Consider the following 27,109-nt stretch of genomic DNA (forward strand, 5'->3'; position numbering starts at 1 on the left):
GTTATAACACATCATAAGATGGTAATAAAAGGAAAGGAAGGCAACAAAAAAAGTTCATATAGCTCGACAGTCTATAAATCACTGAACAGTAACATCTGAAGTAACTTTAACTGCTGTAATTATTAACTGTGACCTTAAGGATTGAGACAGTCCTTACTTGAGACACTGAGTCCTGCTATTTTACATCTTCTCTGAAGCAACATATACTAACAGCTCCATTATGAGGGAAAGGAGGACAGTAGACTCTTCTAGTTCGGCTGCAGATCCAAGTGAAGGGATGGGGACTTTAAGGCTGAAGCGAGAGGTTGGACTGATTAGCGCCGTGTCGTTAATTGCTGGAACCATGATAGGGTCTGGGATCTTTATGTCTCCAGAGTGGGTGCTGTACCATATGGGTAGCCCTGCAGGCAGTCTCATCATCTGGGCTGCTTGTGGTCTGCTGGTCATGTTTGGAGCCCTGTCTTATGCTGAGCTTGGGACCATAATTAAAGAGTCAGGTGGGGACTATATTTATATCTTAAGGAATTTTGGCTCTCTTCCTGCTTTTCTTTTCGCATACACTTCCATCATCGTGGTAAGGCCTGCCAGCGTGGCAGGTGTCTCTTTAAGCTTTGCCAAATATGCTGTTGCTCCATTTTACCAAGGATGCTCAACCCCTGAGGTAGTGGTCAAGTGTACGGCCGCTAGCTGTATCCTGCTTTTAACCATCATTAATTGTCTCAATGTGAGGCTGGCCACAGCCATTATGAACATATTTACAGTGGCCAAACTGTTAGTTTTGCTGGTCATCGTGATAGGCGGAGTGGTGTTGCTCATCAATGGACATACACAAAGTTTCCAGGATGCCTTTCAAAACACAACTACAGGTATTGGGCCAGTTGGAGTGGCATTTTATCAGGGACTGTGGTCCTATGATGGATGGAACAACCTGAATTTTGTGACCGAGGAACTTAGGAAGCCTGAAGTGAGTGAATTATACTGATTTTACTTTATTTGTTTAATTTTGCAAATAGCACCCTTGATTTTTTTTAAGCTAATGAGGGGGCAATACTGTCTAGTGGTTAAAGCATGGAGCCAAGCAAGCTGGGCTCTGTCCCTGACTTGTTTGTGATTTTGAGCAAACCATTTAACTTCTCTATGCCTTATTTAACAAGCATGCGGACAAAGGAGATCCAGTGGATATAGTGTATTTAGATTTTCAGAAACCCTTTGACAAGGTCCCTCACCAAAGGCTCTTAAGCAAAATAAGCAGTCATGGGATAAGAGGGAAGGTTCTCTCATGGATTGGTAACTGGTTAAAAGATAGGAAACAAAGGGTAGGAATAAATGGTCAGTTTTCAGAATGGAGAGAGATAAATAGTGGTGTCCCCCAGGGATCTGTACTGGGCCCAGTCCTATTTACAATATTTATAAACGATCTGGAAAAAGGGGTAAACAGTGAGGTGGCAAAATTTGCAGATGATACAAAACTACTCAAGATAGAACAGGAGTACTTGTGGCACCTTAGAGACTAACAAATTTATTTGAGCATAAGCTTTCTTGGGCTACAGCCCACTTCTTCGGATGCATAGGATGGAACATATATTGAGGAGATATATATACACATATAGAGAGCATGGAAAGGTGGGAGTTGTCTTACCAACTCTGAGAGGCCAATTAAGTAAGAGAAAAAAAACTTTTGAAGCGATAATCAAGATAGCCCAGTACAGACAGTTTGATAAGAAGTGTGAGAATACTTACAAGGGGAGATAGATTCAATGTTTGTAATGGCTCAGTCATTCCCAGTCCCTATTCAAGCCTAAGTTGATTGTATCTAGTTTGTATATCAATTCCAGCTCAGCAGTTTCTCGCAGGAGTCTGTTTTTGAAGCTTTTCTGTTGCAAAATTGCCACCCGCAGGTCTGGCATTGAATGACCAGAAAGGTTAAAGTGTTCTCCTACTGGTTTTTGAGTGTTATGGTTCCAGATGTCAGCTTTGTGTCCATTAATTCTTTTGCGTAGAGACTTTCTGGTTTGGCCAATGTACATGGCAGAGGGGCATTGCTGGCACATGATGGCATATATCACATTGGTAGATGTGCAGGTGAACGAGTCCCTGATGGTATGGCTGATGTGATTAGGTCCTATGATGATGTCACTTGAATAGATATGTGGACAGAGTTGGCATCGGGCTTTGTTGCAAGGATAGGTTCCGGGGTCAGTGTTTTTGTTCAGTGATGTGTGGTTGCTGGTGAGTATTTGCTTCAGGTTGGGGGGTTGTCTGTAAGCGAGGACAGGTCTGTCTCCCAAGATCTGTGAAAGTGAGGGATCATCTTTCAGGATAGGTTGTAGATCTTTGATGATGCGCTGGAGAGGTTTTAGTTGGGGGCTGAAGATGACAGCTAGTGGTGTTCTGTTATTTTCTTTGTTGGGCCTGTCTTGTAGGAGGTGACTTCTGGGTACTCGTCTGGCTCTGTCAATCTGTTTTTTCACTTCAGCAGGTGGGTATTGTAGTTTTAAGAATGCTTGATAGAGATCTTGTAGGTGCTTGTCTCTGTCTGAGGGATTGGAGCAAATGCAGTTGTATCTTAGAGCTTGGCTGTAGACAATGGATCATGTGGTGTGTCCTGGATGGAAGCTGGAGGCATGTAGGTAAGTATAGCGGTCAGTAGGTTTCCGGTATAGGGTGGTATTTATGTGACCATCGCTTATTAGCACAGTAGTGTCCAGGAAATGGACCGCTTGTGTGGATTGATCTAGGCTGAGGTTGATGGTGGGATGGAAATTATTGAAATCATGGTGGAATTCCTCAAGGGCTTCTTTTCCATGTGTCCAGATGATGAAGATGTCATCAATGTAGCGCAAATAGAGTAGAGGCGTTAGGGGACAAGAGCTGAGGAAGCGTTGTTCTAAGTCAGCCGTAAAAATGTTGCCATGCGGGTACCCATAGCAGTGCCGCTGACTTGAAGGTATACATTGTCCCCAAATGTGAAATAGTTGTGGGTGAGGACAAAGTCACAAAGTTCAGCCACCAGGTTAGCTGTGACATTATTGGGGATACTGTTCCTGATAGCTTGTAGCCCATCTTTGTGTGGAATATTGGTGTAGAGGGTTTCTACATCCATAGTGGCCAGGATGGTGTTTTCTGAAAGATCACCGATGGATTGTAGTTTCCTCAGGAAGTCAGTGGTGTCTCGAAGATAGCTGGGAGTGCTGGTAGCATAGGGCCTGAGGAGAGAGTCCACATAGCCAGACAATCCTGATGTTAGGGTGCCAATGCCTGAGATGATGGGGCGTCCAGGATTTCCAGGTTTATGGATCTTGGGTAGCAAATAGAATACCCCTGGTCGGGGTTCTAGGCATGTATCTGTACAGATTTGTTCCTGAGCTTTGTCAGGGAGTTTTTTTAGCAGATGGTGTAGTTTCTTTAGGTAATCCTCAGTGGGATCAGAGGATAATGGCCTGTAGAATGTGGTGTTAGAGAGCTGTCTAGCAGCCTCTTGGTTATATTTCAATTTATTCATGATGACGATAGCACCTCCTTTGTCAGCCTTTTTGATTATGATGTCAGAGTTGTTTCTGAGGCTGTAGATGGCGTTGTGTTCAGCATGGCTGAGGTTATGGGGCAAGTGATGTTGCTTTTCCACAATTTCAGCCTCTGCACGTTGACGGAAGCAATCTATGTAGAAGTCCAGTCTGTTGTTTCGACCGTCCGGAGGAGTCCATGCAGAATCCTTTTTTTTTTGTAGTGCTGGTAGGGAGGATTCTGTGGGTTGCGGATACAGACTAACACGGCTGCTACTCTGAAACCTACTCAAGATAGTTAAGTCCCAGGCAGACTGCGAAGAGCTACAAAAGGATCTCACAAAACTGCGTGACTGGGCAACAAAATGGCAGATGAAATTTAATGTTGATAAATGCAAAGTAATGCACATTGGAAAACATAATCCTAATACATATACAATGATGCGGTCTAAATTAGCTGTTACCACTCAAGAAAGAGATCTTGGAGACATTGTGGATAGTTCTCTGAAATCATCCACTCAATGTGCAGCGGCAGTCAAAAAAGCAAACAGAATGTTGGGAATCATCAAGAAAGGGATAATAAGACAGAAAGTATCATGTTGCCTCTATATAAATCCATGGTACGCCCACACCTTGAATACTGCATGCAGATGTGGTCGCCCCATCTCAAAAAAGATATATTGGAATTGGAAAAGGTTCAGAAAAGGGCAACAAAGATGATTAGGGGTATAGAATGGCTTCCGTATGAGGAGAGATTAATAAAACTGGGACTTTTCAGCCTGGAAAAGAGGCGACTAAGGGGAGCTATGATAGAGGTCTATAAAATCGTGAGTGGTATAGAGAAAGTAAATAAGGAAGTGTTATTTACTCCTTCTCATAAAACAAGAACAAGGGGCCACCAAATGAAATTAATAGGTAGCAGGTTTAAAACAAACACAAGGAAGTATTTTTTCACGCAACGCACTGTCAATCTCTGGAACTCCTTGTCAGAGGATGTTGTGAAACCCAATACTATAACAGGGTTCAAAACGGAGCTAGTTAGATTCATGGAAGATAGGTCCATGATAGGCTATTAGCCAGGATGGGCAGGTAATGGTGTCCCTAGCCTCTGTTTGCCAGAAGCTGGGATTAGGTGACAGGGCATGGATCACTTGATGATAACTTGTCTGTTCATTCCCTTTGGGGCACCTGCCATTGGCCACTGTCAGAGGACAGGATATTGGGCTAGATGGACCTTTGGTCTGAGCCAGTATGGCTGTTCTTATGTTCTTATTTTCTCTCTCCATAAATTGGGGATTAAAATAGTCACCAATCTTTGGTTGAATGGAGCCATGTGAGTGCAAAAGTATACAGAGCATATTTCATACCAGTGCAGCACCAAACAAATTTACAGATCTAATAGAAGGTGCACAATTCAATAGTAATTTAAATTACAATGAATATCTTACATTACACAGCACTTCTTCCCGAAGAATTTTAAACACTGAGAGGCAGACACCTTTAGGGTGGAGGGAGACAATCTACGGAAATACAGCACACTGTTTCACAGCACAGGTAGGAACAGGAAGAATTTTGGTCAGGTGCTCTCCACTTGTGATATCTTCAGTAAAAAACCCCCTGTGTTTATTATTTGATAGTTCATAGATGTTAAGGCCAGTAGGAACCATTGCAATCGCCTAATCTGATTTGCTGCATAACACAGCCCAAAAATCCTCACCATGTTCTCAGTCCAGGTCCCAATGGACAAGTATTCACATCACAAAAGTCCATAGGACAATTAGGGCTAATTGTCACCAATGAGCTGTGATCTACATGTGATCTAACCCTTTGACATGTTGAATGTTTAGCAATACACACGGATATTTCATCAATTTCAGGGAAACATTCATTGGATGATGCAGCAAAACAGGTGGTCTTCAGGATTGGCAGCAAATAAGCTAACGTTAAAATGATCAAGAGTCATGCAACAGATTAAAGTACAATACATCTTTGTAAATGCCTGGTTTAATTATTAACTTGACAACATAATTATAATTTTTTTCTCCGTTAGGAAAGGAGTACTTTCTGGTGGGAAATGATAGCTTGTAATCTTAAAGAGTTGTGGTTAAACAGATGGCACCCTTGGAAAATCATTATAAAGTCATAATTGGACCCTCAGAAACTAACCAATAAATAAGAGACATTTTATGAGAACATGTTGGGAGATAGTATGTCTAGTGGGTAGGGCATTGGCCTGGGGTTCAAAGAGACCTAGATTCTATTCCTGGCTCTGCTACTGACTTACTGTATAACCGTGGGCAAGTAATTTCACCTCCCTGTGTCCCTGTTTCCCGCCCACCCTTTGTCTGTCTTGTCTATTTAGATTGTAAATCAATCAGGGCAGGGGCTGTCTATGTGTTTGTATGATATCTAGCCGAAGGGGACCCTGATCTCAGCTGGGGTTTCTAGGCACTATTGCCATACACGTAATAATTATAAGTGTAACTGACCCCCATCTTGTCTCAGATAGGCCCGTGCAATGGCACAGGTGTCGGCACATACAAACATTACACCACAAGCTTTGGAGCAAGTGTTGTCTGTGCAGCTATAAGAGCCAGGTGGGCATTTAACATTTGCTGTCACTCCAAGAATGACAGTCGCTCTGAAAAAAAAAAGAGATTGTTATTCCCAGGGCAGGGATAGAATGAAAGTCATAAGTTAGTGAGAATGTTACACTAAACAATAAATGTCATTAGGGTATAACGCAGTTAGCAAATCCTGCACTAGCTACTGGTCACACTAACTCTTTGGTTCAGACCAGGATAAACTGGCATGCGTCTGTGTGGTCCTTTGGAGGCATCACAGAGGTATTTCCAAAATTGGGACTATCTGTGGTGCAGATGTCTTTCCTCTTTGTTCCTCAGCATACAGTCTCTCTAGCAGGAGTCTCCCCATGATACAGCCAATTCTCCTACAGGATGGGAAGGAAGGATGAGACTGATATTGTTATTTGTATTTTAAACACTTAGTGGTACTAGGTACTGTGATTAAATTTATTTAATTTATATTTATTTATTGTAGATCTATCCAGGGTGAAAGTAACTTAAAGGACTTACTGGTACGCCGGATTCCTGAGCAGCGGGGGCGGGGCTTCAACCGGAAGAGGCGGGGCCTTTAAATCCCCTGGGCCCTTTAAATCCAGATTTAAAGGGCCTGGGGCTCCAGCTGCAGTAGGGAAGGTCCATGATGCCAGGGTGCTCAGGAGATTGGGGTTGTACTGCAAGGGAAAGACGGGAATTTATTCTTCCAAAACCATGTGACTACGTATGGTGCTTCTGTGCCGACATTTATTCTGGGGACTCCACATACCAACTCCTACCATGGCTCATGAAGCCTCACCCCAACATCTCTGACCCAAGAAAAAGGGAATTAAACAACAGACCGAGTAGCTACAGAATGGTAGTGAAGTGCGCCTTTGGGCAATGCCTCTGTACCCATCTGGATGCCAATGTGGCCAACGGGGTTTGGATTATCGTGGTGAACTTGCTTTGTATAAAGTATGTTGGGCTCAATGGGAGTACTTCCACAGCCAGTGGGCACAAAACAGAACTGCTTTCCCAAGCCTATACAGGCAACCCCCACCCATGTGCACGCTGGTCCTCATTCCTGGAGGGCCAGCAAAATTCATGATGCTGTGAGCTCACACATAATGGCATAACGAGGAGCCAGATGGTGAATTGGGACTGTGTCGGGGTACACTATTATGACAATGTAGTACTGCTTGACAAGCGCAATAGAGCATTGCCACATACTTCAAGGGATACCTTGATAGGTTTTGATCCCCTGCAGTGAATGTTCTAACTGAAAGCAGACAATTGGGAGAGGACCCTCAGGGTTAACACCTGTGGTCATGGTTTTGCATTGTGGAGACTTTTAATGCACTTCAGTACCATCATTGAGCAATGTTTTTGTTTCATGTTAACTGCTCTGTTTGGGGTCGGTTTATGGGAAGTGTGATGGGGTATTCACCCCACACGAGCCCGGAAATGATTAATGTGGCCCAAGAGGGGTTAAGTAACCTGGTAGACCACACCTGAGGGAGAGTTAGGCTTGATGAGCAAGCACTGATTGAGGATGAAGCCCAGTTGGGCAGGAGCAGGCAGGGCTGGTATAGGGTCAGGAAGAGAGGGCAGAAGGAGGCAGTGCTGTGGAAGTCTGTGGTTACGCTCTGGGCTTAGAGAGGGAAAGAAGGAGATCCAGGGGAAGAGTAGAAGCCCTGGGATCCTGGCCCTGAAAGAAAGGTTTAACCACAAGGGTGGTGGAGCAGAAGCCTGATAGCGGTGGAGTAGGAAAAGGCTCAGGAAAATGGCAGCAAGGTTTAGGATGGTGCAGACCTTGGCTGCTGATTTGAGAGTGCCTGGACTGGTACCCGGAGCGTGGATGGGCCCAGGTTCCCCTACCAGTCACTGGGGAAGCGGCACAGGGGTCTCAAACTCAATTTACCTTAGGGCCAGTGCCAGTCCTCAAATCCTCCTAGCGGGCCAATAATGTCACTGAAGATGGTGTTCAGAAAAGAAAACATTGATATTTTATTTTGAATTTCTTAGAAATAATAAAACTATCATACAACTTTATACAATTCTTCACCTGCCAGAGAGTTTTTAGTGTTTGCCAGATACCTGGCAATGCTTCAGTTCTGTCAGTTTGTTGATGTTTGGCCTCAGTGACTGAGCAGTTGAAACCTTCAGGATTGCAGCAAGGTGTGCATCAGAAGGTTGTGTTCGGTATTTTGACTTGTTTATATTCATTGTGGAAAAAAGTTTCTCACAAATGTAAGTACTGCCAAACAAGGATATGATTTTTCTGAAGGTTTTGCAAAGATCTGGGAAAGATGGTGGTGGTTGTCTGAAGAACTCTGTGACATCCTTGTTTTCTCTGAATTTAGTCTTTAAAGATGTGTTACACTGCATATCAATGAGTTCCATTTGTAAATCATATGGTGCTGTTTCCACATCAACAGAAAACGGATTAGCAAACATATCGAAGCTTTCTTTGTGCTTTTTGAAATCTGAAAACGGCTGATCAAATTCTTACAAAAGCAGGACAAGCTTAGTAGTGTATTCAGAACCACTGAACTGTATTTCAGAGCCGAGCTCTTCCACAAGTGACTTGCATGCTGGGAAATGAGTGAGATTCCCCTGAGAAATCTGATTTTTCCATAATTTTAGTTTAGTTGTGAATGCTCTCACATTATCGTACACTGCTGTCACCAGCTGGCCTGGACCTTGCAGCTTCAGGTTTAGGGTATTCAGGTCTTGTGTTACGTCAACAAGGAAAGCAAGATCTGTCATCCATTTGTGATCTTCAAATTCTGGTAAAGCCATTTTAATTTCTTCCATTAATCTTTTCACCTCTGTTTTCAATTCAAAGAATCTCTTTAAAGTAGAACCCCTGCTTAGCCAGCACACTTCAGTGAAGTAGAGCAAGTCACCGTATTTAGATTCAATTTCCTCCAGGAAAGCATGAAACTGTCTGTGCTGCAAGCCCCTGGGGCGAATGTAATTCACACATTTCACAACAACTGACATGACATTGTCAGATTTCAAAGATTTACTGCACAGTGCTTGTTGGTGAATGATGCAGTGTAACGCTATTGGTTGCTCAGCGTTTTGCTCGGCTATCTTTCTTTGTACTAGTGCTACCAATCCATTTTTTTGACCAATGATTGCTGAGGCCCCGTCAGTGGTTAAGCCTGCTAACAAGTGCTATGGCAGACCGTATTGTTCCAGTGCTTCTGTGAGGCAGTGAAAAATTTCACTGGCCGTTGTTCTACCACGCATTGTTGAAAAGCTGAGCAATTCTTCAGTTACTGCCAAGTTTTCATCAACGCCTCTCCCAAATATGGCAAGCTGCACACTGTCAACCAAATCGGTACTCTCATCAATTGCGATTGAATTTGCGCGGAAAGCTGTGCTTTTCTCAATGAGCTGCCCATCAATATCTTTAGAGAGCTCAAGAATACGCTCTGCTAGGCTGATATTGCTGAAAACCTCTCTCCTATTGGGACATATGATCTCACTGACTTTAATAAAGCATTGCTTAATAAATTCACCATCAGTAAATGGCTTCCCACACTTAGCAATCATTTCACTCATGACATAACTTGCCAAAACTGCTGATTCTGACTCTTTTCTCGCTTTCTGAAAAAGCTGCTGCTGCTTTGCTAATCCTTTTTTCAATTGTAAAACCATCTTCTCTCTGTGTTCTCCCTGATATTTATCATATTGCTGTGCATGTTTCGTTGTGTAATGTCGTTTGATATTGTAGTCTTTTAAAACGGCAACTTGGTCTTTGCAGTTCACGCACGAGTTAGTCTGTTTGTACTCAATGACAAAGTCTCTCAGGGACCACCAAGCACCTTCACCAAGACCATCCTACCATGAGGCAGTTCCTGCTCCACACTCCATGCTCTGCTGACAGCAGGACCTTGCCAGGCTGGGCCTCCTTGGGCACAAAAGCGGCTGAGGAGGCACAGTCATGGTCTGCCCACTGATCAGATGCAGGGAGGGAGGAGCATGGCTACTACCCTAAAGAGATGGGGCAGTGGGTGGTTCTAACCCGCCCTGTGTTGTGTGTCTGGGATTATGCTCTCATCAGGTTCAGTGCCTCCTGATGCTCCTGCTGAGATGGCCTCTCCAACACAACCTACCAACATTACATGGGACAGTGGGTAAAAAAGTAAATAAAGGGCCCCATTTCATTACCCAGACCTGCAGTGCCGACAGCTAGAAAGAACTTCTTTCCTTTCTTCTTATCTTCACCTTATCTTATCTGCCAGCACCAGGCACATTGCCTCCGTGCAGGCGCTGCTCCTGGAGCTCCCATTGGCCATGGAGTCAGCCCTCGGGGAGGGGGGACGGAGACAGCGTGCCCCCTTGCGCTGTTATTGGAGCCTCATGAGTCATGCCACCTCCTAGCCCGTTTCCCATTCTTTTCCCTCGCTCCCTTGGCCTCATGCTGCCCCGGCTGACTCTGCCCAGCAACTAGTGACGCTGCCTCCATGGCTGACTCTGCCCGGCGACTAGTAACGGTATCTCTGTCCCTCTCCCCCAGCCAATGGGAGCTGCGGGGGGCAGCGCCTGCAGCAGACAGAGCCAGCAGCGTGGCTGCATGGGTCACGGCTCCACCAGCAACAGCAGGGATAGGGAACTGCTTGCGGGAGCCAAGCTGCCCGAAGTGAATGTCCCCCAGGCAACAGACCTCAAAAGTTTTATGAATGAGACGTTGCCAAGTGCAACCCCTGGGAGGGTCCCAGGAACAGCAGGATGGAGCAATGTTGGGGGGAGGGGCATGTGAATCTCTCCTGCCCGCTGCCCTCCCGCCCTCCCTCCCCCCGGCCGGCAGCTACGAGGGCCGGATGAAAGAACTTTTTAAAAAGGTTCCGTGGGCCGCAGTGGGGAGGTTCTTGGGCCGCAGATGGCCCACGGGCCGGGACTTTGAGACCCCTGTATTAACATATATACATCGAACAAGAACGGTTTGTAACAGGAACAAATGAGCCTCCTACCCCCCTCCCCCCAAAGCCAAATTCTCTTACAAGTGGGCAAAAATTACTTTATGCAAAGACATCTCCACAACCTTCCCCTCTCCTTGAGAAGAGGGGGAATGCCCGTGGACTATTGTGTGGTGTGACAAATGGGGACATCTCCTGTGTGGCGTTTGGGGGCCGAACACAGGCTGTGCTAGGACTGGACCGGGCTCCCTCAAGAGGGGATTTTGGTGCCTGAGGAGGACATGGTGTCGGGCATCCAGCATGTCCCTCCCCAGCAGGGAGGGAGTTGGGATTCACTGCTGCTGGAGGAGGAAGAGGTGGTGTTGCCTGTTCCCGTAAAGGAGCAGCGTCCCCAGCAGTGGGCAGGCCCTGAAAGCGTTCCGCTACCAGTTGGGGCTGCATGAGTGCATGATTCTATTCCCTCTGTGCATGCTCCCATTGCCTGTGCTGTCTCTCCATTTGCAGGAATGCCTCATCCTGCCTAAGAGCCTGATCCTCTCTTGCCCTAGGAAAGTCCAACTGCCCCGACTCCTGTCTACACCAACAGGCAGGTCCTCCAGAGTCCTTGACGTCTTCCTTTGCTATGTCTGGGGTGCCCCTCTGCCCTACCACCAGAATGGGTTCCCTCTCAGCAGCAGAATGTCTTGCCACAACAAAGACCCGCGTAACATTATATTTCATATTTTCCTTGGAAGGGACCTAAATCCCCCCACATAACACAACTGTACTGCTGAAGGCCACAGTATTGATACTTTTTAGAATCCAGGCAATGCAGCTGTTACAGTCCCCTTCTTTCATACTACTTTGGCAGCCCACAAGGAAGCAGCTGAGATTAAAAATGGTAAGATACCTGCCTTACTTTTATTAAAATGCAATGTTTACAGCGTGTGGGGTTGGTTTGGTTCTTTCAGGGGTCATGGTACGAGTCACCTTTCTGTTCTTTAAAGGCTGCCCATCACTTGGAGAACATAGCAGTCCTGAATAGACCAGAATGGAAAAGACTCTGGAGGGCACCCGGCCACCTATGCTAGAGAGATGTTTCTAATAAGGGTGACCCCTCTATTGCTGAGTGGAGGAGTTCAGTGAGCTACGGAGCTGGACCACACCCATTTGCCCTGCTGTTAAACCCGGGGAACCAGCTTGAATTTCTGCTACACCAAATATTTGCTGAATTATGCCCTCAGGGCTGGGTGGAAATTTGAGAGGAAATTGACTAGCTAGCAGACAGAGTTTCCTTCCCATAGTAAAGGAACAAAGAACAACAGAAAACATCCACTCACCCCTGAACTCATCCCACACCTCCCGCATCACCAGAAAGTCCAACCCCTGTGTTCAGTGAGCAGCACTGAAAGGGACAGGGAAACTACAGAAGTGCCTTTTCTTCACTGCACCTTTGGATTCAGGGCCGGCTCCAGGGTTTTTGCCGCCCCAAGCAGCAAAAAAAAAAAAAAAAGCCGCGATCGCAATCTCGAGCTCGATCTCTACCGCCGCCGCTTCAGTCTTCAGCGGCAATTCGGCGACTGGTCCTTTGCTCCGAGAAGGACTGAGGGACCCGCCACCAAAGAGCCGGACGTGCTGCCCCTCTCCGTTGGCCGCCCCAAGCACCTGCTTGGTGGGCTGGTGCCTGGAGCCGGCCCTGTTTGGATTAACACCTCTCCACTGCTAAGGGCCACGGCATTCTGTCGGAACTGCCAGAGAGGATGCCTCACTCACCCCCACTTCTCCTCACTTCTGCAAAGTGACTCGGTGGAGAGAGAGGCCACATGGACTGGGAATGGTAATAAACATTTGCAATGGTCACAGGGAGAATAGACTGCTCTGCCTTTCCTTGGACCAACAAATGGTTTCCTTTCCCTTCCCGGACCCATACCCAAGCCACCACCTCTCCTCCCCCTCCATGCAACTCCCATTTGCAAAGAGCAGGAAGTGGAAGAGAGGGAAGTGGGGCAGGTTTCAGTCTTTGAGCAACCGTAACCATAAGCGTCAAAAAATTGTTCTTTTCCCATCCGGGCCCTATCAGAACCTGCATCCCTTTCCCTTCGGTCAGCTTGGTCCAGTCTCTAGCTCTGTTCAGCGTGCTGGCCAACAAATGCTCAGGCACACAGGAACTCTGTTATAGCCGCTGCTAAATGCTTTACAGTGGTTCATGGGAATTCAATAAAATAGGTTATGGCACAAGACCATGTGACCATGTCCAGTCTCACCCTATCAAAGGTTTTGCGGTGCATTAATTGTCAATGAAGATTTCAATTCCAGAGTGAGTTGGCCATCAGCAAGAAGCAGCTGTAAATATCCATCGCTGTGTTGGAGTCCTTAGCACATCCTTCTTTATCTCTTCCCTAGGTGAACCTTCCAAGAGCAATGATGATTGCCATTCCTTTGGTGACATGCCTATATTTGCTGGTAAACGTGAGCTACTTCGCAGCCCTGACTCCAGCCGAACTTCTGTCTTCGGGCGCTGTGGCCGTCAGCTGGGGGTGAGCTATGCGTGTACTAACACTGTCACTGCGGCCCAGTGGCTAGGGCACCAGACTGGCATTCTGGAGAACTAAGTGCTACTCGCAGCCCTGCCACTGGCCTGATGAGTGACCTCGGGCAGGTCATAGAATCATAGAATATCAGGGTTGGAAGGGACCTCAGTAGGTCATCTAGTCCAACCCCCTGCTCAAAGCAGGACCAATCCCCAGACAGATTTTTACCCCAGTTCCCTAAATGGCCCCCTCAAGGATTGAACTCATAAAACTGGGTTTAGCAGGCCAATGCTCAAACCACTGAGCTATCCCTCCCCACTTCACCTGTTTCCCCACCTGTAAGATAGGGATAATGACACTAACTTCTTTTGTAAGAGGCTTTGAGATCCACGGATGGAAAAGTGCTATACTATTATGAGAGAGCTAGATTATTTTTTATATTTTTGTCAGCCCAAAGATTTCCAGAGCACCTCCCAAGCCATATAAACACAGTACCGCCGAGATGGACCCATAGAGTGGGATAGTGCCACGCAACAGGCTCACAGGCCAGAAAGGGCTAGTCTGATCTATTCTGGACTCTGGCTCAGGCCTTGGGTAAACTGTGTCTTCTTAGACCCTTTTTCAACCCCCTTAGTGCACCCCTTTCAAGTAACAGGCCTGTCCCTCCACTTCTCTTGGGAATGGGACCCTGTAGCGAGGTGGTCACCTGCTCTGGCCCTGGAAGGGTCAAAGCCAGCCCTGGGATAGGGCTCAGGCGGCAAAGCAAAGCCTGGGATGGCTGGGGAAGTAGCCACAGCTGGGATGACACCCCAATCAAGTCGCAGCTGGCCCTATAAAGAGGCGGCTAGGCTGGAGCTCAGGCATAGTCTCTCTCTAGAGTTGAGAGGGATGGGCCTGGCTGCTGGGAGCTGAGCAGGGTACCTAGACTGGAGCAGGGCTGGGGAAAGGCCAGAGGAGCTGGGGAGCTCCAGCCTGGAAAACCCCCAGGCTTCAGGCCTTGACAAAGGCCGGAAGGGGAACTGGGGTTGCAGAGGGGCAGCCCAAGGGTAGGCAAAGGGAGCAGGTCCAAACCCTCCTTGCTGATGATGAGTGGCACTTACACTGCAGTCTGCCCCAGTGAGCGGGGGCTAGACGGTGACAGACAGTAGCCAAAGACTGAGGTGAGGTTGGGATAGGGGGTTGGGGGTTCCCTGGGGAGGGGAGACCCAGGGAGACTGTGGGGTACTGCAGGGGGCAGAACCCTGAGTGAAGGGGCACCGGGGTCCGGGAGGGACACAGGGCCAGCGGCAAGATCAGACACCGGCCTGCAGAGGGCGCTCTGGAGGCTGGCGAGCTAATTCCCTGAACGATCAGCAGGAGGCACCGCAGGAGTGAGTTGTCGCCCCGCTACAGACCCACAATTCAAACACTCTCCAACTGGGTCTCCCCCTTCTAATCTAACTCCATATAAATAAACACACAGAGCATGCACAATAGTCATAAAAATAATAAATCCCCTAACTGTTCATTGCAAGCTCCCAGTTACTCCCATCTCTGGGACAGGAGAAGCAGATGGCCTGCTTGCTGCCTTCTGTGTCTTTTTCCATGTGTCTCCTTTCATTGCTGCTCACTGACATTCCCTGGACAGCCTCTCCAACTTGCTCACCCCATGTATCTTTTCAAGGCCCCATGTCCTGCGATGGTTTAGTTTTCTTCTTTGATCCTAGGCTTTGCCTTGGGAAAAGTAAACCATTCTAGCCTGGCTGGAGCCAAGCAGGGGGTATCCCTCCATTAACATCTTCCCCATTGTTTCCTCAAGGACCTCTAGCATTCTCCATGATAGTGCCACTGTTTCATTTCCTGTTTGTCCCCACTCTAACAAATCCTTAAATTGAACTCCTTGCTGTTAGGCAGGATAATATTAAACAGATAATCTGAGTTACAAAAGATATTTATAAAAAGCCAACACATCACTCCCTCATTCTCCACATCCTGCATACACAGACCATAGAATTTCATCAAGTGATTTCTGCATCAAGCCCATGGCTTCTGGGTGAGATATAGCATATCTTTTAGAAAGCCATACAACCCTGATATTAAGACTTCAAATGACAGAGAATCCACTACACTTCTAAATAAGTTGTTCATGGGATGGGAGGACAAATTTTGGCCACAAACACTGAGGCAATCTCTATTCTTATTAAAAATGCAACAGGACCTTTGTTTCTATGGGTATGAGACAACATCTCAGGTTTTAAGAACTCATTTATGCTCTTATTGCATTGTTAATAACCCTAAATGTAATTGAAAACAGGAGTTCAAAGGACCAGTGTTCTGCTCAAACCAGTTACAAAACCCCATTAAGTTATGGGGGCATGAACTTTCTCTGCACTTCCTTTCCTGTCATTCCTGATTAACAAGTTATTTGTGAGTTCTCTGTTTTATAACCTGCCTCCTTCTCCTGCTTGACTAACCTTTTCACCCTGAGAGCACAGCTTTGGAAGAAACATGGCCCCAGCAACCAGGAGGTGGGCTAGTGTGCAGTGCATGTCTGAGGGAGGAGGGGGAGGCCCATGGCGACCAGGAAGGTGGGTAGGGCAAGATGCTTATGGAGCATGAGTGAAGATTCCAGCAGCAGTGCAAGAACTCTGACAGTCGCATGCTTTAACTGCTGGTTAAAGTAAAAAAAAGCTGCTAGAGAAAGGCATTATCTAGTGGCCAGAGCACAGGACAGGGAGATAGGAGTTCCTGAACTCTTGTCCTCCCTCAGATAATTATGGCTGAAATTTCAGAAGCATGGTCTCCCTTTGGGCATAATTTGCATCCAAAAACTGCCTCCGCATTTCTTTTGAGTCCGCAGTTGGGCAGCAAATGCACATCTAAATGGTTGCACCTTGAGAAAGCTTCTCAGATTTGCACCTGCAGTTCATTTTCAGGGCCCCAGAAGTGCAGCTGCCAATTTTGTAGGTGCAAAACTGTGGTGTTGCCAACTCTTGTGATTTTATTGCAAGCCTGGTGATATTTGGAGTTTTTTCTGAAAGCCCCACCTTCTGGAGTCATGTGATTACGTGAGGCCCTCACCTTTTTTTTTTAAAAGGTGGAGCCCTCCTAGATTCAGAGAAGCTTGAAATCATGAACAATAAAGGCTCAAAAAACAGAAAGCAAACACCCTTCTCCCTCTTAATATTTTTTTATATCATGATTTTTAAGCTCATCTCGTATTTTGGAAGGGACCTAACTCATGATTTTTGAACTCCTGGGATTGACAGACTGAAACAGGGTGACCGAGCCTTAGCCAGGCTGAAAGTATAATCCAAATCTAGTGGCTTCCAATACATTCTGCCGCAAGTGTGGCCATGTTCCTCCTCCCCCACCCTTTTTCTCTCTCCCTTTCTCTTTACAGTGGTACAGATGGGTTCAAGCCACAAAATTCAGATTGATATTTCACGCATAGAATGATAGGGTTAGAAAGGACCGCAAGGGTCATCTAGTTTAACCCCCTGAAGATGTTTGGATCTGGGATTTTGGTCCATTAAATGCACACAAATGGTGATTTCTTTGGCAGGCCAATGTTGTTGTAACACATTTACTATTGTTAATTTCACCCTCCATCATCCCCAAAGGTAGAATCTAGTTTTGTTTTAAATACCAGACGGTAGTTTGTAGGCAGGAACAAGAGGATATCATCCCAGCATCTGCCTCCAGAGACGTCTGCAACCTTACGATTGGTTTGTTAGGGTAACACCAAGCTGGATGGAGCCTGCCCCAGTTTTTATGGTTCTGATTATCCTCTTACTGATTTTAAACCAGTGTAACTCTATTGACTGATACGGAGTCATGCCTGATTTACTCCAGTGAGAGAGGAGAATCAGGTCCCCTGTGTCTAGCAACCTTCCTTGGGCAATCCATAAACTGTTTTCTGGACTCAAAGAAATGTAACTCTAGCATGTCTCTGAGAATGTACTCTGGAATCATAAAGCAACAAGGCAGTAACTAATGCTAAGATGTTGAGAAATGTACAAGTGGATTTAAAGAACTATGCTTTTAATGCATGCTTGAGGGGGTTGTTCTTTCTTTCTTTCTTTCTGTTGTTGTAATAATAATAATAATAATTTAAAAAACCTCCAACAACCCTTCGGTTTCACGTCAGCATTCTTCCCAGGATTTCTCTCCTGCGTCTTTAGATAATTAAACAAGAGGCCCCAATCCTACTCCTATTAAAATCAATAGGACTTTTGCTATTAACTTCAATGACAGCGAACACAGGCCCATGGTGTGACAGTCGCATTGCATTCCTTGAATGAATGCAATCCAGGGCTCAATCCTCTACCATTCCTTAAGGGCATTCTTCCAGTTGGTCAGGATGACCGCCTCTGCTGGCCATAGCATTGCACAACTAGTTAAGGAGGAATTAAGGGAGTGAGACTGATTGTCTTCCTCTGTCATGTTTAAAACCATTTGCTTTTGCATGATCTGTGGCTTTGCTGTTTTATTTTCCTGTCACTTAGGAATAAAGTCCTGGGCAACTGGGTCTGGGTGATCTCCTTGTCAGTTGCGCTGTCTTCATTTGGGTCAGCGAACGGAACGTTTTTCAGTGGAGGCCGTGTGTGCTATATTGCTTCAAGGGAAGGCCATATGGTAAGGGAGTGGAAACTGTCTATTTAAGTGTAACACTTCTGCCCCTCTGAGTTGGCAGCAACAAGGGCCGGGTTCAGTATCTAGGGAATCCGTTTCAATAATGCAATGCAAAACCGGCTCGAGCCCCCACCCAGTGACCTGGGACAATTACATACCACCCCCCGGGCACCTCTAGGAGGCAATACTTCCCCTCTCACAAGCACGGAGTCGGAGTGTACCAAAAGCCTTTTAATAAAGGAGGGAAACAATGCGGCATTATGTTGGGGAAACACCACAAACAGGATTCATAACACAAACCATGAGCAAAAGACCCACCTCCAAGTAAGTGTGGCAGTGTCCTTTTCCCCTCAGGGTCTTAAGTCCAATCACCCCAAAGTCCAACAACCCAAAAGTCTCTGTCCCTGGTCAGTGCCGCCCCAGAGTTCAAAAGTTTATCTGCAGAGTTTTACCCCCCAAACCTGGGTGGAAATGGGGGGGGGCACACTGGGTGTTAAGGGGTACCTTACGTGGTCCAAGGCCAACTGCTCCGTCTCTCCGTGGAGTTCTGCTGCAGCCTTCACCATGAATGGCTCCGCTCTACCAGCCGCTCTGCTCCAGCCGTCCCCACAAACTGCTCCGCTCCGCTTGCTGTTCCGTGGGCCGCTCCAACCGTCCCCTAAACTGCTCGGCTCTGCCAGCCGCTCCACTCCACCAGCCGTCCCATGAACCGCTCCAGCTGCCCCTGCAAACTGCTCTGCTCACTGTTCCATGGGCTGCTCCAACCATCCCGCAAACTGCTCCACTCTGCCAGCTGCTTAGCAATATATCTTCAGGCTCCCCCACTAGTTAACACAGCACTCAGTGATCTCAGCTCAGCAATTTTAGCGACTTCAGCTTGTAGTAGGGGAGCCCCAGTGCTGGTGCACTATTGGCCCAAAATGAATTCAGCTCAGCAACCGCTAGCTAGACTCCTAATGGAAGCAAAATTAGCTCCCCTATTCAACAGGGGAGGGCATAGTACAACTGGTGTTTCAGGCCCATCCCATCAGGTACACATACCTGTCCCCAACCTCTCTCAATTCACTGGGTTTTGGAACCCATGTCCCTTGTCTAGCATGTGCTACTTAGTTAATGGTGAGTCCCTCTGTCATACAACAGTTCCACTGGCCTTGATTCACATAATCAGGGTAACAACACTTTATTCTTCCTGCCCCAATAACAGAGAAACTGGGGATCCCACATCAGCCAAAGTAACCACTTTCGGTTGCTGTGGGCTCATGCTAGGCGTGTGGGTGTGCCTATGCAAACAAGATCAGCCCCTGAAGTTCTTTTCCACACTCGCCATAATTCACCACCAGATGTCAGGGTAGAGCTCATCCTGACTCTGCTTACATCAGATTCGTGCTCTTTCCCCCCCCTAATGGTGGCATGTGAAAACAAAAAGGGGAAAAAGCTTCTTTGAGCCATTTACTGATATATATAAAGACATCCTCATTGTTTGATTCCCCCCCCCCAGTCTGTTTTGTTTTTTTAAAAACAGACTCATTAGAAATATTGGCTCCTAACTCCCCTTTTGCTGCAGGATTTTAGAAAGCTCTGTGGATTGACTCTTCAGTTGCTGCTGGCCCAGCCACAGCTGAAGTGGGAGGTGATGCGGAATCAGACATTGTTCATAAACTCTCCCTATTAGGGTTTGTCTGCATGTGGAAAGGTGCGGCTCTGAGCACCAGCAACAGAGTGTGCAGACGAGGTGTGGGCTTTTTTTTTACCCACAGGTCATCTACTGTGGTGGAAATGCCTGTGCATTGGCTACATTCGTGCTCACACCATCGCTGGAGCTGAAGCTGCACATGTATTAGATCAATTGTGGGGTGGGGTCGAGAGGAACTATCAAAAACGTTGAGTGTAGACATAGTCTCAAAGTCTTTTACTCTTAAGGGTCTCTCTCAATGGTTAAAGTAAATTGAAACAGGGTGGGGCGGAGGGGAGGGGAGCTGTGAGGGCGTGATGATCTCTATGCCAAGGAGAAGAAGGGGAGCTCTTTCTCTGCACTTAGCAGGGAAGCTGTGTTCCTTCTAGCACCCCCTTAGTATAGTTCTTGCTCTCCCTCATTTCTCCTCCCACCTGCATAAGTGTAAGACTCTGCATCCCCTACGCCCTCAGCTCATGGACTCTTCAGTGTGTTTAAATGCCTGGGCCCATGCAAACAACTCAGGGGGTTATGTGTTGCATGGCTCCTTTTAGAAATGAAAGATGGTGTCATCCATACATAGAAAGTTCTGGGATGCATATGATGCTCTAGGCAGTTTGGGATCTGAAAGCTCTGAGCATGTGCATTAACAGATAGTTCAGAATGTATGCCATTACCCAGTTTTTCAGGCGGTAGGGTAGTATTATAACTGAGCACCTGATAGTCATTTCAGAAATTAGACAAAGTGCTCTCTTTAAACCCTCCCATTCAGAACCAAGCAATGGAAAGGCTAGCAAGTTACCCCACATTCTGTAACAAATCAGGGTTTGTTTGGGGGCTGGTTGCAATAGTCTTTCGTTTCTAGATGCTTAGTTCCCCAAATGGTCCCACTGATGTCAAGTCCCATTGGAAAGTAACTGAAAGTAGCAGAGCTGGAGAACAGTGAGGCTGCCCAGATGTAACAAGGCAGAATTTGCTTTCAGAATCTTTATTATTAATGATGATTAATGATCCAGAAAGAATCTGACTTGGCTTTCAGGTACCAGCTAGAGGCTACAGACTGACAGAATCCACTCTTTTATTTGCAGCCTGAGCAAATCTGATGCGAAATCACTGAGCCATGATAAAAATAGCCTTGAGGCGTTCCATGTTTACACCCTTCAGAGTAGAACTGAGTTTTAATTAGAGTGCTTAGCTGCTGGTTAAGGTCCCAATCCTGAACTCTTGCTTCAGGCAAAACTCCCACTGCAGCCTATGGGAGCATGAGTATGCATTTCAGAATTGTCTGTCTGTTACCTTTTGCTTTGACTTTCAGCCAGATATTCTGTCCATGGCTCATGTGAGATGCCTCACGCCTTCCCCTGCTCTGATATTTACATCAGCCATGGCTTTAATAATGATAATACCAGGAAACTTCAGCAGCATAGTAAACTTCTTCAGGTATGGTTAATATTTCCATTTCCCCTCCCCCTCCCAGAATCTGTTTTTACATTTTTAATATATTCTCTCTGCCTGCTGCCTTCAGGTTATCGTTTTCTAGCTAACAATTTCTGGGGGGAGGGGGAAAGAAGAAGGGAAAGTGTGTGACTAGCAAATTTGTGGCATGTGAATGCTGCTGTGATTCATAGTAATTTACAAATGGATCCATACCTGCTGTTTTCATAGATTATAAGAAGAAGCCACTGGGATCCTCTTGTCTGACACTATATAATACAGGCATAGGATTTTTCAGAATCAATTCCTGTTTGAACTAGAGCATATATAGAAAAGCATCTAATCTTTTATTTAAAAATTGCTAGTGATGGAGAATCTACCACAAACTTGGTAAATTGTTCCAATGGCTAATGATATTTTCTCCATTTTAAAGTTTTGATCACTGTAGGTGAGAAAAATGGAGTGCATGTTGATAAGTGTTGGATTTAGGACAATTAAAAAGGGCTCTTTTGTACTAAAGTTAATGATTCCTTTCCTTTTTAAGCAGTGCACTTTCTTAAAGATACATACAGTTGCTATCTGAAAAGCAAGGCTTTTATCGTCAGCTGATCTAATTCCTGAACTCAATGGTATTACTTTTTTTTTTTTTTTTTTTGGCAGTTTTACAGCTTGGCTTTTCTATGGCACAACTATTGCTGGTCTCCTGTACTTGAAGATTAAGAAACCGGAACTGCCAAGACCATATAAGGTAAAACTTAAAAAAACATGTATTTGTTGCCCATGGAAGTGAGAATGATGTTGCACCCTTATAGATTCATAGATTCATAGATTCTAGGACTGGAAGGGACCTCGAGAGGTCATCGAGTCCAGTCCCCTGCCTGCATGGCAGGACCAAATACTGTCTAGACCATCCCTGATAGACATTTATCTAACCTACTCTTAAATATCTCCAGAGATGGAGATTCCACAACCTCCCTAGGCAATTTATTCCAGTGTTTAACCACCCTGACAGTTAGGAACTTTTTCCTAATGTCCAACCTAGACCTCCTTTGCTGCAGTTTAAGCCCATTGCTTCTTGTTCTATCCTCAGAGGCTAAAGTGAACAAGTTTTCTCCCTCCTCCTTATGACACCCTTTTAGATACCTGAAAACTGCTATCATGTCCCCTCTCAGTCTTCTCTTTTCCAAACTAAACAAACCCAATTCTTTCAGCCTTCCTTCATAGGTCATGTTCTCAAGACCTTTAATCATTCTTGTTGCTCTTCTCTGGACCCTTTCCAATTTCTCCACATCTTTTTTGAAATGCGGTGCCCAGAACTGGACACAATACTCCAGCTGAGGCCTAACCAGAGCAGAGTAGAGCGGAAGAATGACTTCTCGTGTCTTGCTCACAACACACCTGTTAATACATCCCAGAATCACGTTTGCTTTTTTTGCAACAGCATCACACTGTTGACTCATATTTAGCTTGTGGTCCACTATAACCCCTAGATCCCTTTCTGACGTACTCCTTCCTAGACAGTCTCTTCCCATTCTGTATGTGTGAAACTGATTTTTTCTTCCTAAGTGGAGCACTTTGCATTTGTCTTTGTTAAACTTCATCCTGTTTAACTCAGACCATTTCTCCAATTTGTCCAGATCATTTTGAATTATGACCCTGTCCTCCAAAGCAGTTGCAATCCCTCCCAGTTTGGTATCATCCGCAAACTTAATAATCGTACTTTCTATACCAATATCTAAGTCGTTAATGAAGATATTGAACAGAGCCAGTCCCAAAACAGACCCCTGCGGAACCCCACTCGTTATGCCTTTCCAGCAGGATTGGGAACCATTAATAACAACTCTCTGAGTACGGTTATCCAGCCAGTTATGCACCCACCTTATAGTAGCCCCATCTAAATTGTATTTGCCTAGTTTGTCGATACCAAATATTCTCTTTAATCCCATCTGGCAGGATTGAACATTAGTGTACTATGGAGACAAATAGCTACCTGCAAGGAAACTGCTCTAAAGCTAATTAAATATGTATTGTATATAAAAAAATAAAAAAACCACTGCCCCTCACACCAGGGAAGGTTTATCTTTAGGCCTAGATCTCAGACACTGCTTCTTCTTACGGATGGGAGAGGAAAATAAAATCAGATTCTGATCTCAAAAGCTATTTCTGGCTACTCCTGGGATGGGTCACCCCCTTCTGTAGGTAAACCTGTGAGAAGAGGATCTAGGAAAAGGAGCGCTCTAAAAGGAGCTCCTGAGTCATTTTGCCATGGCTGGGGCACATGTTTGCTTCCTAGGGTACTGGTTCCCCAATACAGCTTAGCTCATGGGATCCATATGAGGTCCTGTTCTGGAGTCACCTGTTCCTCTCTCCAGTGCCCCGACAGACTGCGCAGCTCCAGAGAAGATGTGCTGTAGGGCGTCTCCTGTTAGGCAGGGAACTCTTTAGAAAGGAGAGTTCCTAGGCATAGAGGGGTTCACTGAAAAAGAGAACACAGAGCAGGCTCCATTCACAATCCATTGGCTTTTCTTTGGGATGGGGCAATACGTAGATTTTAGGGTTCTCCAGGAGGCATGGGGCAGGTTTAATATTTAAAGCTAGACTTGACAAAGCACTAGTGACGGTACAGTAGAGCATGGCCCCGCACTGGCAGGGTGATGGAAAAGTCCCAGTAAGGCACCTATTACCTGTGATTCTGTCCTGAAACTAAGACAGCGAACTCCATATTGTTGGCTAAAGAAGAGTGAAACAGTGGAAGTGCAACCTCCTATTCAGTGTGTTTTATGTGCCTCCTGGGTCTCAGTCCACAGAGGTAATGGGCCTGTTACAATTTTTAACTTGATAGTTTGGCTCTTTAGCTCAAACTGTAGCAACTCATGTCACTAACTCCAGAGGTCCCCTGACCTTGGCTAACATGGCAGTGGCCATAGAAGGATCTGTCCTTGTGACACACCATTGTCTGCAAGAGGAACATTTTCACACCCAAAGTAAAACTAGAGTTTTTATTAGAATTTGCCAGAAGGGTTGGGGCCCAGTTGGGAGTGAGCAGGGGCTGAGGCAGGCAGAGCAGTGCTGCTGAGCAGCAAGGCTAGGGAGATCTGTGGAGGGTCCCATCCATGCTCTCCCTATTTGTAAGGGGACTGTTGCCCCCTTACTAACATTCAGTGGGGGTGTTTTGGTTGGCTAGCTCCCAGCATTAAAAGGAGGAGGGTCGATGGGAAATCAGGAGCCTGAGACTGACAGTCCCCAGGAACAATGGGGAGAGGCCAATGCTCCAGATCAGCCTGATTGACAGGGCGGGCAGGCGAGTCAGGAGGCCAGAGGGGTCCTGTCCTCCATGTGAACTGGAATGGCCTGAGTCAGACAGAGCGGGGCCGAGCTAAGGAGAGAGCAGGGGCCGGAGCTAAGTTGCTGGAAGCAGAGCTGCAGCCCCAAAGCCAGAGCACAGCCCAGAGAGAGCAGAGCTGCCCTGGGAGGAGAGCTGCAGCAACCAGAGCCAGAGAGGCCAGAGAAGCAGCCCAGGGAGCTGGAGGCAGAGCAGCAGCAGCAGCCGTGCTGAGGCAGAGTGGGGCTGGAGCAGTCTGGAGCTGGGTGCGGTGAGCAGCCGGGGAGACGAAGGGGGCCCTGGGCAGTGGGCCCAGCGCAGGGAGACGCCTCAGCCAAGAGGCTCTGCAGGCCAGACTTGGAGGGGGATCGTAACCCTGTCAGGGCGGGGGCAACGCTGAGAAAAAGGGTCCTGCCACCTAGAGCCTGAGAGCATGTGGCCACCGCCAGAGCAAGTGTCCAACCCACAGCGTCTCTGCAGCACAGCCAGGGCCTGAGAAGGAGCCTGGGACCTACAAGGAACAGACTGTGAACTGCCCTGACATTCCAGAGACACTGTTTGTGATGTTCCCTGCCACAGAGCGGGGTGATGTTTCCTTTAAACTTTCCCATTTTTCCTTATTCTTTTTTTAAATTAATTGTTAATTAAACAACTTGTATTTGCTTTAAATTGTATGAAATGATCAGTGGGTCAGGGAGGTGCCCAGTGCAGAGAGAGTACCCCGGAGTGGGGACACCCTAGCCCCTGTTCTGGGTGACCACAGCAGGGTTGGGGGTCGAGACCCCCAGGAATCCTGGGCCCAGTCTTGTCGGGGTTTACGAGGACTCTGCCAGACAGGAGAGTGGAAGGGGAGCCCTCAAGGGCAGGGAGGCTTCTGGGTAAAGGAAGTGGGAGCGAGGACTCAGATCCTTTCGCTAGCCCACTTCACCGGGGTAGTGCAGAAGCCAGGAAAGTTCCCCACAATAGCGGGACCATTCCCCCGCTTACATATTAAACAAGCACAACAGCATTGCCCTTGGCAGTTTGATACCCTACTTTCAGGAAGGAATCACAGAAGTTAGAGATGGAAAAGAACAATTGGGGCACCTAAACCATCTCCCTGTCAGTGCAGGATTATTCCCTCTTGTTTATTTACAGGTTTTTGGTGAAATTTTAAATTCAATTTAATTTTAATTTAAATTTAAGTTTTGGATTAAATATTTTTAAGGCCAAACTTACAGAAATAGACTACTTGGGCATCCACCCATCGGTGCATGTGTAACCCCTGTCTGCTTGGTGTGGCGCTCTGTCCCCCTCTAGTGGCATCTAGACCATCTAGAGCAGGGGTTGGCAACCTTTCAGAAGTGGTGTGCCAAGTCTTCATTTAGTCACTCTAATTTAAGGTTTCACGTGCCAGTAATACATTTTAACATTTTTAGAAGGTCTCTTTCTAGAAGTCTATAATATATAACTAAACTATTGTTGTATGTAAAGTAAGTAAGGTTTTTTAAATGTTTAAGAAGCTTCATTTAAAATTAAATTAAAATGCAGAGCCCCCCGGACCAGTGGCCAGGACCTGGGCAGTGTGAGTGCCACTGAAAATCAGCTTGTGTGCGCCTTTGGCACGCGTGCCGTAGGTTGCCTACTCCTGATCTAGAGATTAATGAGTCTGCTACAGCCTTAGGCTGTACACCAAAGCTTCAGTTGTCCCAGGTTTGATCCTGCCTGCTGACGACCAGGTCTGTCAGCATTGTACAAGTGATCAATCAGACACCATTATAGGATTTGTGGTTCTGTGTTCATAATCCTCAGTGTACCTAGAACATGCGCACACAGGTTTAATGGCTGGCTGAAGAGTTTGTGCCCAAAGGCCCCGTTTTGCAAGGTGCTGAGTGCTTCCTGGAAAGTGCTATTCCAGCGGGGGTGAGGGCATTCAGAACTTCACAGGGTCAGGCCCAGGATATATATGGTCCTTTACAGAGATGTTTTGCTTTCACAGGTTCCAATTATTATACCAATAATTGTGCTGATTGCATCTGTGTACCTGGTGCTGGCTCCAGTCATCGACCAACCACAGATCGAGTTCCTCTATGTCATCCTATTCATCCTTAGTGGTATCATTGTTTACTTCCCATTAGTTCATTACAAACGCCATCCCCAGTTTTTACAGAGAATCACTTTGCATCTCCAGCTGCTCCTGGAAGTTGCCCCGACTGCTAAGAACACGAACTGATTTAACATTCACTGTACTATACTGTTGGCTGCTCCTACTTATTTATTCCAATATTGAAGACCATATTTGTTTGAGATATATGTGCAAAATAGCTTGTTCATAGGGGAAGCAGAATAACTACATTAAGTAGAGTGGAAGAAAATGGAACAAAAACATCTGGTAGATAGATATGGGCCAATGGAAGATTCCTTGTGTATTTTCTGGGGAGACATTCTCCCTTCCGCACACACATTCTGGACCCCCTCCCATTGCTGAAGACTCCACAGTGCATCATGTATATTTCTATCCTGGCAAAGAGGGAGAGGAATTCTCATGAAGGATTCATACTTTTATTCAATCAAGGAAATAGG

At 46.3% G+C, this 27,109-nt stretch overlaps 1 protein-coding gene across 1 annotated transcript; it reads left to right on the plus strand.

Moving 5' to 3' along the window:
* Nucleotides 1-220: 220 nt before the first annotated feature.
* On the plus strand, nucleotides 221-26,759 carry LOC112114231 (b(0,+)-type amino acid transporter 1-like). Its single transcript, XM_024210839.2, has 6 exons — nucleotides 221-964; nucleotides 13,378-13,511; nucleotides 17,993-18,122; nucleotides 21,107-21,231; nucleotides 21,886-21,973; nucleotides 26,526-26,759. The coding sequence occupies exons 1-6, from the start codon at nucleotides 221-223 to the stop codon at nucleotides 26,757-26,759; spliced, it is 1,455 nt and encodes a 484-aa protein (XP_024066607.2).
* Nucleotides 26,760-27,109: the final 350 nt, after the last annotated feature.

Source organism: Terrapene carolina, unplaced genomic scaffold, assembly GCF_002925995.2.
Source record: "Terrapene carolina triunguis isolate 2854851 unplaced genomic scaffold, T_m_triunguis-2.0 Scaffold42, whole genome shotgun sequence".
NCBI lineage: Eukaryota > Metazoa > Chordata > Testudines > Emydidae > Terrapene > Terrapene triunguis.

Bases quoted from the DNA above. Each gene is read 5' to 3' on its own strand.
- LOC112114231 (XM_024210839.2), top strand. From the start codon at position 221: ATGAGGGAAAGGAGGACAGTAGACTCTTCTAGTTCGGCTGCAGATCCA. The intron at 18,123-21,106 runs GTAAGGGAGTGG...TTTGACTTTCAG, and splicing joins CTTCAAGGGAAGGCCATATG to CCAGATATTCTGTCCATGGC. The intron at 21,974-26,525 runs GTAAAACTTAAA...TTGCTTTCACAG, and splicing joins AACTGCCAAGACCATATAAG to GTTCCAATTATTATACCAAT.